The sequence below is a fragment of the Corylus avellana genome, chromosome ca1 (assembly GCF_901000735.1).
Source record: "Corylus avellana chromosome ca1, CavTom2PMs-1.0".
NCBI classification, from domain to species: Eukaryota; Viridiplantae; Streptophyta; class Magnoliopsida; order Fagales; family Betulaceae; genus Corylus; species Corylus avellana.
Window position 1 is genome coordinate 27,487,076 of NC_081541.1, and position 13,637 is coordinate 27,500,712.

At 36.6% G+C, this 13,637-nt stretch overlaps 4 protein-coding genes across 4 annotated transcripts; all 4 read right to left on the minus strand.

Moving 5' to 3' along the window:
- Nucleotides 1-318: 318 nt before the first annotated feature.
- LOC132162910 (2-hydroxyisoflavanone dehydratase-like) lies at nt 319-1,436 on the minus strand. The gene has a single exon (XM_059573125.1). It carries the CDS (start codon nt 1,327-1,329, stop codon nt 412-414), a length of 918 nt encoding a protein of 305 aa, XP_059429108.1. The 5' UTR covers nt 1,330-1,436; the 3' UTR covers nt 319-411.
- A 1,876-nt stretch (nt 1,437-3,312) lies between these two features.
- LOC132166790 (probable carboxylesterase 5) lies at nt 3,313-4,489 on the minus strand. The gene has a single exon (XM_059577679.1). The coding sequence runs from the start codon at nt 4,396-4,398 to the stop codon at nt 3,481-3,483; it is 918 nt and encodes a 305-aa protein (XP_059433662.1). The 5' UTR covers nt 4,399-4,489; the 3' UTR covers nt 3,313-3,480.
- A 1,477-nt stretch (nt 4,490-5,966) lies between these two features.
- LOC132167060 (probable carboxylesterase 5) lies at nt 5,967-7,352 on the minus strand. The gene has a single exon (XM_059577954.1). The coding sequence runs from the start codon at nt 6,935-6,937 to the stop codon at nt 6,020-6,022; it is 918 nt and encodes a 305-aa protein (XP_059433937.1). The 5' UTR covers nt 6,938-7,352; the 3' UTR covers nt 5,967-6,019.
- Nucleotides 7,353-8,614: 1,262 nt separating this feature from the next.
- Nucleotides 8,615-9,692, minus strand: LOC132166865 (probable carboxylesterase 5). The gene has a single exon (XM_059577707.1). It carries the CDS (start codon nt 9,613-9,615, stop codon nt 8,698-8,700), a length of 918 nt encoding a protein of 305 aa, XP_059433690.1. The 5' UTR covers nt 9,616-9,692; the 3' UTR covers nt 8,615-8,697.
- Between the last annotated feature and the right edge of the window lie 3,945 nt (nt 9,693-13,637).

The following is a 13,637-nucleotide window of genomic DNA, read 5'->3' on the forward strand; positions in this document are numbered from 1 at the left end:
TCTATTTATTTTCTTATCTCATCATATAAATTTAATAAATCAATCATTATATTTGTGAACTCCCAACAAATTCAATAGTAAATTCATTCATTTAATATGAATATGGTTAAAACATAAATGAATTCAATCATTTCTCAAACTAACATTATCGTATTAGTCTTGAATAACCTATTACTCATGAATAATTATGTTAGACAATATTTGGTATCTATTAAATTCAATTGGTTCATATTATATAATAACCTATTACACATAATCCCATTTCTTAAATTAAAAACAATTACAATAGAATAAATGCCATGGTACCAACTACCAAGCTCAATAAAAAGACATATATATTTATTTTATAATATAGTTCACCATAATACAGATGCAACTGTAATTACCGCAACATGACAACCAAAATAAGTTTTAGTTGTGATTTATAAAATCAGCCATGACTTTAATGAGAGGCCCCACCTTATCACTTCTGGGATTCACCAGAAAGAAGCAGTGGTCCTCTCCTTCCGTCTCATAAAACGACAGGGTCCCACCCCACCCACTCTTAGCTAATGCTTCAGAATACGCCACCGCTACGTCTTTTGACGAATCTTTCTCTGCCACGCAAACCAGAACCTTCGCCCCAGCCATACGCGACAAATTCGGATCCATTTTCGGGTACAGTATCGGGTCACTGAACCCGGTACTCGTTGGATAGATAAAGCTGTACATTTTATTGAGCTCTTTACCACCGAAACCTGGGTGCAATAAGAGTAACCCAACAATCTTTGGGCCAACCAATTCGGTGGCACCAGCTTGAACTGCCACGTAGTGGGCTATGTTGGCCCCGGCGCTCTCCCCCGCCAAGAAAACCCGCCCGAAATCCGCATACTCGTTAAGCCATGAGTCGGGTCCCTGGCCGTTAGAGTGGGTAACGATCCACTGCAGCGCGGCCCACGAGTCCTGATGCGCGGTTGGTAGAGGGTGCTCCGGGGCAAGCCTATAGTCAACGGAGATGACAAAGGCGTTGGCCTCTGCGGCGAGGAGTTGAAGAAAATTATGGAAGGCCCTGTCGAAAGGCGATCCGAGGCAGAAGGCTCCACCGTGGTAGTGAACGACGAGTGGCAACTTGTGATCTGGGTGGCTGTTTTTTGGGAGGAAGAGGCGGGCCGATACGCCGGATTCCGATGAGACGACGACGTCTTTGGTTTGGACGTGGGTTTTGGGGTCTAGGCCAGTGGGAGCAGGGTCAGGGACGGCGAACCTCCCCAATCTCTCCACGCGGCCATCTTTGTATACTCTGAAGCGGAGTGGGAATTCGTGGGTTATTTCATTGGTGCTTGAATCCATCGCCAAATGAGAGAGAGAGAGAGAATAGTGGGGGTGGTTGTACGGAAGAAATGATCAAAGAAAATGAATCAAATAAATTATAGGAAAGGAAAAGAAAATTCAGTAGAGTAAAAAGTAGGGGCATCAAAAATTACTGAAAAATCGAAAAATTGGGAAATTGGAAACCGAGTATCCTAGTTTTGGTATCCGGTTTTTATCGGGAATACTAAAACTGGGTTTCCATTTTATTTATATATATATATATATTTTACACTTAAGTTTAGGTTTAAGGTATTTTAAAAAATTTAATTTTTTATTTCTAAGGCCTAAATAGGCAAAAATATTGATTTTTTTTATGATTTTTGGACTTTTTTAGGTTTATTTTTTAATTATTTGGAACAATCACAACAAAACCCTTTAATTTAGACAAAGACTAGTAGATTTTTTAAAAAATGGACCAACTTATGAAAAAAAAAAAAGACTTTTATTTTATGCTCAATACCTAAAATAAGTCCAAAAACCAATTTAAAAAAAAAAACGGTTACCGGACCGGGTAAAACCGGTACTGGCCGGTAGCTGAGACCCCGGTTAACCGGGGTCCCAGTTCCGGTTCCGGTTTCTCAAAACCGAGAGGGTACTCCAGTTTCGATTCTCGATTTTGGCCAAAAATCGAAAAATTCAACCGAATTGACACCCCTAGTAAAAAGCATCGGACGCCAAACGGTCGTGGCACGTCTCAAAAGTCCCAACAAAACTGTCATATATGCCCTTGAACAATGGGTTGCATGCCGCCGCCGGGTTTCTGAATTCTAACGCAGCGCATTACATAGGTCACGACTCCCACTATTCAATTATCAAGGATAAAGATAAATATCTCTTACAATTTAAAATATATTAATTTCTAAATTCTAAATTTCATTCCCTTCTTTGTCTGAAATTATTGTAAATTGTCACTTAATTAAAAACTGACATCTTATCTATGACAATCGACAATTGTGAATATTTTTATCAGCTTATTTGTTAGGTAGAAAATGTTTGAGTATAAAATTGTCTATTGATTTTTTTAAAAGAATAAGCTTCTCTTTAAAAGTAAAGAATAAACTTTTTGAGATTTTATTTGATAACATATCATATTTTTAATAGACAGTATTTTTTAAGTCATTTGAAGCAAGAAACAATCGTAATTTCATAATTTTAAAATTTACATTTTTTTTAAATTGCAGGGGAATCCTGATCCAATTCTGATATAAATATAATTTTTTTTTTCAAACTAGTTTAAATAAAATATCTTTTAACCCATTTAAAATAGTGTCAAATATCTATAAACATTTAAAATTTACATTAAATTCTTAACGTTATTAATAACAATTTACTAAAGTAAACTTATACTAAATTTAATGTGCATTTTAAATGTTTATAAACACTTTACTATTTTAAATGGGTTGAAAGTGTTTGATGATATTTCTTTTCAACTAATTTGGAAAAAAAATTTGTCCTTCTAATACAACCCATTTAAATAAATGGGTGACACAACATGACCGTCATATTCTGAATTTAAATTTTGCCAAGGACAAAATTAACATTGTCCATATTCTAGCATGCACTATTTTCTCTCAATATACAATGCTCAAACACTACTTGACTGTGAGATCATTAGCAACTGATAAACAATGAGGCTCAAAGTTTAATGATTGCATACTATACAAAACTAATAGATAAATTATTCAAGTCAATATTTTTTTCATTTATTTTTTTTTATCTCATTATATAAATTTAAAAAATTAATTATTATATTTGTGGACTTCACACAAATTCAATGGTGAATTCATTCATTTACTATGAATATAGTTGAAAAATAAATGAATTCAATCATTTCTCAAACTAATAACATTAACTTATTAGTCTTGAATAACCTATTACTCATAAATAATTATGTTAGACAATATTTGGTATCTATTAAATTCAATTGGTTCATATTATATAAGAACCTATTACACATGAAAAAAATTGTGAAGAATCCCATTTCTTAAATTAAAAATAATTACAATAGAATAAATGCCATGGTACCAACTACCAAGCTCAATAAAAAGACATATATATTTATTTTATGTTATAGTTTACCATAATACAGTTGCAACTGTAATTACCGCAACATGACAACCAAAATAACTTTTAGTCGTGATTTATAAAATCAGCCATGACTTTAATGAGAGGCCCCACCTTATCACTTCTGGGATTCAACAGAAAGAAGCCGTGGTCCTCTCCTTCCGTCTCATAAAACGACAGGGTCCCACCCCACCCACTCTTACCTAATGCTTCAGAATAAGCCACCGCTCTGTCTTTTAACCAATCTTTCTCTGCCACGCAAACCAGCACCTTCGCCCCAGCCATACGCGACAAATTCGGATCAAATTTCGGGTACAGTATCGGGTCACTGAACCCGGTGCTCGTTGGACACATAAAACTGTAGATTTTATCTAGCTCTTTACCACCGAAAAATGGGTGCACTATGAGTAACCCAACAATCTTTGGGCCAACCAATTCGGTGGCACCAGCTTGAACTGCCACGTAGTGGGCTATGTTGGCCCCGGCGCTCTCCCCCGCCAAGAAAACCCGCCCGAAATCCGCATACTCGTTAAGCCATGAGTCGGGTCCCTGGCCGTTAGAGTGGGTAGCGATCCACTGCAGCGCGGCCCACGAGTCCTGATGCGCGGTTGGTAGAGGGTGCTCCGGGGCAAGCCTGTAGTCAACGGAGATAACAATGGCATTGGCCGCTGCGGCGAGAGATACAAGGAAATTGTTGAAGGTTTTGCTGAAAGGCGATCCAATGCAGAAGGCTCCACCGTGGTAGTGAACGACGAGTGGCAACTTGTGATCTGGGTGGCTGATTTTTGGGAGGAAGAGGCGGGCCGATACGCCAGATTCAGATGAGACGACGACGTCTTTGGTTTGGACGTGGGTTTTGGAGTCTAGGCCAGTAGGAGCACGGTCAGAGACGGCGAACATCCCCAATCTCTCCACGCGGCCATCTTTGTATACTCTGAAGTAGGGTGGGAATTCGTGGGTTATTTCATTGGTGCTTGAATCCATTGCTAAATCTGCGTATCAGAGAGAGAGAGAGAGTTACCGAGAAATCAAAGAAAATGAATCAAGTTATAGGAAAGGAAAAGGACAATAGAGTAAAAGCATCAACTAGAAGGACTGATGAGACGGTTGGTAGTTGGTACAATGGTGTTGGTAAACGTCTGGAAAGTCTTGCATTCTTTCACACCCTTAAACCGACCGGTCGTGTGTCGCTTTTTACTAAAACAAATGCGTCCTACGAAAAAACGACTACGAGATTCCCATTTATTTGCCGTCTATTCCGTTTGTTGTCCCTGTCTGTCGTAAATTGTTTTAATGTTTGCCTGTTGTTGACTGGTTATTGCGTAAAGTTGTTTGCTAGTGTCGGGTAAACCAAGGGGACAGTCGTGATGGGCTGTTGGTTATGGCCATAGGCAAATGGTAAGTGGCCAGGAGGCTAGCTACCATAACAAGACACCTGATTCAGATATATTTTCTCATATTTCTTCAAACACACGATGTTATAATCAAACAGAAATAATATTAAAAACATGGGAATAAAATCTGTAATATTCTGATTACAGAAAATAGTGTTATAAAAGGGCTGATCACATGGGTAGCAATGGTGGGCGTGTGAGAAGTGTGCTGGTGGATTGACTATTAATGCGACAACCAGAATTGCAGCACCTCAAATTAATACCTCAGATAGCCGTTAGAGATTTTATATTTGGTGTTTCATCAAGTGACTGGATATTTTGAATGTGCTACATGAAATTTGCTGTAGGATTCAGTCCATTTCTTTAATTTATTGGATTTGGGTGGATAGTCTAATCCTCCATGAGAATTAGTGCGTTGTGGGCAACATTTTCTTTTGATTAGGCATTTTTGGAGCGTTGTGCTTTCATGGGAATGCTCTTGTGGTTGTGCTATACGTCATCTTGGTATGGAATTCCTTTTTTTTTTTTTTTTTAAGCAGAAATGCTATAAATGTAAGGGACAAAGAAATGGTTAAAATAAATTGAGACAACCATCAAATTACATCTAATTGATTGAAGATATAAAAACTTTATTGAATGGCTTCGAATCATAGTTTGTTGGGCATATTATTAAGAGTGAAAATGCGGTTAAGGTTAACGGTTAATAATCTTAATAATTACTAGTTGCTTTTTAAAGAAAAAATTAAAAAAAAATTAATACTAAAAAAAAAAAACAACGTCGTTTCTATGAACATACAACATCAATTCTAGATTTTTATATATATATTTAAACATAAAAATGTCGTTTCATATATATATATATATGGGGTTAGCGATTTTAGAAAAAAACTTAAAACCGCTAACTATAACTACCTAGACGCGGTGTATCTTAACCATATTCAAAAGCGATTAATGCGGTTAACAATTAATTTGGTTCACGGATGGTTAATAACTATCAACATTTTCACCCCTACATATTATAAGTGAAGTTAACAAAGTAGCTTATTATTTGGCAAAAACAGTATTTTACCAATCCCTATAACAAGTATAAATAAAAGAAAATCATATTTTTATTCAAAGTATTAAACTTGCATAATAAGATATAAATAAAAGCCCGGAAATTTTCATTAAAAAAAAAAAAAAAATTAGGGCAACATAACAAACAAAATAAATCAGTCATGATTTATAAAATCAGCCATGGCCTTAATGAGGGGCTCCACGTTGTGACTACTAGGATTCGCTAGAAAAAATCCATGGTCCTCTCCTTCCGTTTCATAAACAGACAGGGTCCCACCCCACCCACTCTTTCTTAAAGTCTCAGAATAAGCCACTCCTATATCTCGCAATGAATCTTTTTCAGCCACACAAACAAGCACCTTCGCACCAGCCATACCCGACAAATTCGGGTCAATTTCCGGGTAAATTATCGGGTCACTAAACCCGCTGCCCGTTGGATATAGTAAACTGTACAATTTAGGTATCTCCTTGCCACCGAAATATGGGTGCAATATGAGTAACCCGACAATGTTAGGACCAACCAATTTGGTGGCACCAGCTTGAACTGCCACGTAGTGGGCTATGTTGGCCCCGGCGCTCTCCCCCGCCAAGAAAACCCGCCCGAAATCCGCATACTCGTTAAGCCACGGGTCGGGTCCTTGGCCGTTAGAGTGGGTAGCGATCCACTGCAGCGCGGCAAACGAGTCCTGATGCGCGGTTGGTAGAGGGTGCTCCGGGGCAAGCCTATAGACAACGGAGATAACAATGGCATTGGCCTCTGCGGCGAGAGATGCAAGGAAATTGTGGAAGTTCTTGTTGCGAGGGGATCCAATGCAGAAGGCTCCACCGTGGTAGTGAACGACGAGCGGCAACTTGTGATCTGGGTGGCTGTTTTTTGGGAGGAAGAGCCGGGCTGATACACCGGATTCCGATGAGACGACGACGTCTTTGGTTTGGACATGGGTTTTGGGGTCTAGGCCAGTGGGAGCAATTTCAGGGGCCCCGAACTTCCCCAATCTCTCGATGCGGCCATCGTTGTAAAATCTGAAATAGGGTAGGAATTCGTAGGTTATTTCATTGGTGCTTGAATCCATTGCTGAATGTGCGTTTGAGTTTCAGAGAGAGACAGAAAGAGGAGGAGGGGGGTTCCGAGTACAATCAAAGAAAATGAATCTGTAGTACTTATAGGGAAGGCAAGCAAATGGAGAATGCAGTAAAAGCATCAAAAGTAGAAGGAGACGGTTGGTGCACGTCTGGGAAAGTTCTACATTCACAGCTCGTCAACAAGTTCGTCCTGGGAAAGTTCTACATTCACAGCTCGTCAACAAGTTCGTCCTGGGAAAGTTCGTCCTTGGAAAGTTCTACATTCACGAGATTAGACTTGGCTTGTGTTGCTGTGCCGTGCAACGACTGCTAATCTACTACGGTTGAAATGTTGCCACGTCATTTAGAAAAAACAAGATGAACTCTAACTCTGCCAAGGTTGAAATGTTGCCCGTAGAGGAATATGGGTTTGGATGAAAGAGGTATTTGCCGTTAAAGTTTACGCGTTCTTTTAAAGGCCGCTAATTGGCTGTTTCATGATGCAGCAAATTTTGCACCTTTAAATCCTTTTTAAAAAATCTGAGCCATGAATTGATACTCTCCAATTCATATAAAACGTGGTACGTTATATACATCTCTTGCTGTAAGCCCAATGGCAGATTCAATCACTTTCTCTTTTTTATTCTTGTTTTTTTCAGATATTCTTCGGGGGTGAAGATAAATAGCACGCCAGCAAAAATATGTTTTTTTTTTTTTTTTTTTTTTATTAAAATATTAAAATAAAAATTTTGCTGCTTGGCACGCCGCGTGCTCTGAATGACGGCTCATTCTTCCGGTAAAGAAACGATATTACGTCTATTTTTGTTGTTGTCATTTTTGCTACTAAATGCATTTTTGTTTTCATTTTGTTACTAAACATTAGTAATAGTTAAAAATAAAAAATAAAATATATATATATATATATATATAAACAGTCACGAAATAGCTAAACAACATTTTAGTGGTAGAACTTTCTAATAAAATTTTACTGACAAAAGTTATATTTTTCAACGCAATCTTAAAAAGGCTTATAGTTTAGTAGGTCCCTAAAATTTTCTTTGTCTAGTAACAAAACACTAGTTTTATCTATAAACATATATTTAAGCTGACCAACAAATCAGACAGCTACTTCTAGTGCTATTTTCTACAATTTCTCTTGCAGGGTTAAGTTTTTGAAGGGCAATAAATTTAGGTGGACCAAAAAAAAAAAGCAAGATTTAATGAATAAGCACCAATAATTGATGGGTCATATAGACTTCATAAAGGATAAATATTTTATATTATGAAGACATATATTATGTTATAAATTATTTTAATTTTAAATTGTATGCATCATATATATATATATATATATATATATATTATGTATTATTAATGTTGCCACTACTAAAAAGTCAATTCCTAGATCCGCTACTGTCTAAGCCTTTTAGACCTAAATAGGCCATTGGAGCATCCGAATGGAGGAAAGAGTCAACGAAATTTGACACTATTATGTATTAAGACTTTGGAAATTAAAAGTGATCGATGGTATTGAAGTATGATTGATTCTTACCAACGAATTTCAATCTTTTGTAGGTCGATCATTTGGGATGCATCACATTAATCTTTTGTATTCTTTGTGTATATTATCTTCCTTTCTCATACCATTTAAAATTTTATGATTTATCAAACACTCAAAAAAAAAAAAAAAAAAAAAAACATATTTTTATTCACTAAAGGGAAACAACATTAATGCAGAGGTAACAAGATATCATCTCCTCTCCTTATTGTTCTACTCACCTACATTAATAAAATCAATAAACTTTTTCATCAATGACGTGGCATTTTCACTCTCTGCGTTGAACAAGTGAAAGCAATGGTCCTCTCCTTTTGTTTCCACTAGTTCCACGCCACCACTCCAACCACTCTTTCCCAAACTCCCATGGTAAGCCACGCCTCTGTCTTTCAGCCAATCTTTCTCTGCCACGCACACAAGGACCTTAGCACACCCTATCCTTGACAAATCCGGATCAACTTCCGGGTTAAGTTTCGGGTCATCATCACGCCCGGTACTTGTGGAAGACAAAAACTTGTACATTTCGTCAGTCTCTTTGCCCCCGAAGAATGGGTGCACCATGAGTACCCCGACAATCTTCAAGCTAGACAATCCGGTGGCACCAGCTCTGACTGCCACGTGGTGGGCTATGTTGGCCCCAGCGCTCTCACCCGCCAAGAAAACCCGCCCGAAATCCACATACTCGGTCAGCCACGGCTCGGGTCCTTGCTTGTCAGAATGAGTATCGATCCACTGCAGCGCGGCCCAGGAGTCATCATATGCAATCGGAAGTGGGTGCTCTGGGGCTAGCCTGTAGTCAACGGAAACGACTATTATATTGGCCTGGGAAATCAGAGAGGTGAGAAATTTGTGAGAAATCGAATCGAACGGTGATCCAGCGCAGAAGCCTCCACCGTGGTAGTGGACGAGAAGCGGCAGCTTCTGATGATCGGAGCCGTTGATTCTGGGAATGAAGATTCGGGCCGACAGACCGGTTTCGGGCGATATGACAACGTCTTTGGATTGAATGCCGGTGTGTGGGTCTAGGCCGGCGGGGACGTGGTCGTGAGACATGTACCTCTCTATACGACCATCTTTGTAGGCTTTGAAGAATGGCGGGAAATCATGGGTTATTTCATTGGTGCCTGAAGCCATGATTGCAAAGTAATTTCAGAGAGAGAGAGAGAGGGCTCTGATTTCTAAAGATCTACGAGGCCATGAAATAGAGAGGTGTGAACTAGAAGTCAAAGGAAGAAAGGTTGATGAAATGTGGGAAGACAGTAGACATGCGTCTTCTCGTGTTTTGGTTTATTTAATTGGGAGTATATAATTTCACCAAAAAAATATGAAACAATTTTTAAAAGTTCCGACCAAAAAAATGCGCATGCTCGAAATTATAACTTTAAAACAAGGCCAACAATACGTAAATTAATAATTACAATAATCGCGTGAAAGTGTAATACAATGTGAATACTTAATAGTGATAATAACATTATGTGAATGCATATATTGTTAATAATCATATTTGCATTTTCACGGGAGACTAGAAGGGTGGACCACCAGAAACAAATTCTCTCATGTCCAAAATAGACTGGAGAATACTAATTAAGGACTAGAATTCATTCTCAAAAATTTTAGAGCTCCAAATATAACAGATGTCCCACTTATAAAATAATAATAAAATATTATTTATAATTTTTAAAAATATATATAAAAATAATAATAAAAAAATAAAGGGTGACTAGCCACCCAATTTTTGCCCTAGGGGTGGCTGGATCATTTTTTTTTTTTTTTTTTTTATTTCTTTTTCTTTTTTTTTCTGGGTGGCCAACCACTCCTTATTTTTTTTTATTATTTTGTTTTTAAATTTTTTTTAAAATTATAAATAATATTTTATTATTAATTAGTAATAAGACAAGAGTTTTATTTGTAACTCTAAAATTTCTGAAAGCCCTTAACTGGATACATTTTGGACTGGAGATGATCCGTTTCCGGTGTATCCCACCTAATTCCGCCTCGATCCGATATTTTAGGTGATAAAAATTGTTTGATATCGAGTAGGGAAGAATTTGGAATCCAGATTATTTGGGCCTCAACAACGGCTGGGCTGGGTAAAAGCCTGTGTTTCACCATGTCCTCTTGGTGTTGGGCTTGTAGCCACATGAATCTCTGGGCCAGTAACCACGTTTTAGAATATTTAACTCCTGACATTCGCCTGACCCAACGTGCAAGCATCACGTGATTGAACAAAAAAACAAAAACAAGGCAGAGCAAGCATCATCATGATGTCATAATTTTATTTTATTATCGGTATACCAATATTGTTATTGTTGTTGCATAATTTGAGAAAATCACTAGAGATCGAAGACAAAAACTACAGCGTTTTTGGTTCATGATTTTAGTAGTTCAACTTCAAATTAGTTACTCTCTTCATAATTATCAATCATATCACTTACCGAGCCAGTCTATATCTCTAAGCATTTTCAATAGAATAGTTAAAATGCTTATAATAATTTTATTTAGCTATTATGAACATTTTTTTGCGTCTAGCAAATCACCTCTAAAATAGCTAAATTACATATTTTGTTACAGTGAATAGCAAAAAGTAGCTATTCATTGTAATACAATATTCAAGTTTTTTAATGTTTTCTCTCTTTTTTCTCTCTCTCTCTCAACGCTTTCGGGATAAATTGGGATCTTTCTCTTCATTATTCTCGGCATCCTCTCAGCCAAAAGACCACCACCATCAAAATCATAACATTGAATCAAACCCCATCTTTCAACATCAATTTCTAGGGTTTCACATTCTAGATTCACAACGCTGACATCGTTTTGGTGGAAAATGTTTTGTGAAATCTCCATCTCTCTTTTGTACAAAATTGTCTTTTCTATTCGGTTGAACCCCTTCTCTCTTCCATAAGAAGAGAGGAGAGAGAGAGGGAGAGGCAGAGGCAGAGGCAGAGTGTTTAAGAAAACAATTAAAAAAAAAATCTAAATTATCTATTTGGCTGAATTTCCATCTCAATCTCTTCCATAAGAATTGTGGCTGTTGTTATAAATTTGACTATTATCCAATTACAAATTTGACAAGATCATTTGTAATAATGCCAAGTAGAACGTGTAATATCCATTTAACGCATGAAATGGAAAAGAGCAATTTCTAACTCTTTTGGAATAAAATTCATACTACTTCAAAACATTTCTCTTCAATCATTATCGAAGATATAAACTCAATTTTTTTATAAAATAAATTCAAGTTCAAATGGGTTACAAATTTTCGGTGTTGTACATCTACTCTATATTAATACAATTTAATATTAACTGGCATAACCATTCTTTGTAGGGTCTATTTGTAATCTTAACACTAAAAAAAAAAGGGGGGGAGGAAATGCAGTTTACCCCTTGAAGTTTAAGGAGTTTTTCAATTTTAATCCCAAAGTTTAAAAATTGGCAATCTACCCCTTTGAAGTTTCAAAAATTAGCAATTTAAACCATCCGTTTAATTTTTCCGTCTAAATGGACGAAAATCTATGAAATTACATTATTACCCTCAAGTTTTTTATTTTATTTTATTTATTTATTTTTTTTATTTCCGTCCAATTTAACGAAAATTAGTAACAGAAGGTTTAAATTGCCAATTTTTGAAACTTCAGGAGGTAGATTGCTAATTTTTAAACTTTGGAGTTAAAATTAAAAAACCTTTGAAACTTCATAAGGTAAACTGCAATTTTTTTCATATATATATATATATATATATCAAGTCTAGTAATGCTTGAAATAGAGGCATTTTAATAAAACGTATCCACATGGGACATTGATTGATTGCATTAATTGATGATGCCCTAAGACGATTGATCAAGGTTTTCTCCAACACCCATTTTAGGTATTCCTAAGCCCTAAGCCATAAACCCCCTAGTAGCACTTGACCTAATCAAAACCAATCTTACTAAAGAGTCATAAAACCTAGAAACATGCAAAAAAAAGTATATAGGTATGAAAAGTTTCACCTATAATACAAAACCGTTAAAGGCATTACCTTAATTAATAACAAAGACCAAAACAATATACATCATGCAAAAAGACCATACATGAACTCACAAGATCACATGAAATCATAAGACAACACATAAAATTACAATTCCTTTATTTTAAAAATAGGGGAAAATTTACTTTATACTCTTGAAGTTTCAAGAGTTTTTCAATTCGAACCTCAATGTTTAAAAATTGGCAATGTACTCCTTTAATGTTTCAAAAATTTTCAATTCAAACCCTCAGTTACTAATTTTCGTCTAATTGGACGGAAATCATCACACGTGCATCTCACGTGGGATTTTGATGCCCTCTATTCCAATTTTGCCCTCATTAAAACCTATGAAATTACGTAATTACCCTCATTAAAACCTATGAAATTGAGGGTAATTACGTAATTTCATAGGTTTTAATGGAAGCAAAATTGAAATAGAAGGCATAAAATCTCACGTGAGACGCACGTGGGATGATTTCCATCCAATTAGACGAAAATTAGTAACGGAGGGTCTGAATTGAAAATTTTGGAAAAAATTCACTTTACCCCCTGAAGTTTCAGGTGTTTTTCAATTTAAACCTCAAAGTTTAAAAATTGGCAATGTACCCTCCTAATGTTTCAAAAATTTTTAATTTAAACCTTCCGTTACTAATTTCCGTCAAATTGGACGAAAATCTATGAAATACGCATCACCCCTTTTAAGGATAAAGTCCTCACTTACCCCCTCAAATTACTTAATTACATTGACAATGTCCCCCCCCCAAAATTTCAATTACGACAATGTCCCCCCCCAAATTACCACTAGAATGACAATGTCCCCCCTCTGTCAAATAAAACCGTTAGTACTAACGGCAAGGGCATACTAGTCTTTTCAATGAAATCTAAATGTCTAAAATAACCTTAACAATTACTTTAAACATTTCAACACTTAAAACGACGCCATACCCATTGGCCAATGAAACCCAAAACACCCGGTCTTCTTCTTCTTCCCTAATATTCTCTTCTAGTCTTCTTCTTCCTCCATTCTTCTCAGAACAATTTCTGTACTTGCAAGAGCATGATTTTCGTTGCTCAAAACGACATCATACAATTTCTATACTTGCAGGAGCACAATTTCTATGGGAAAAGTGAGTTTGCTCAAGATCTTCAAGCC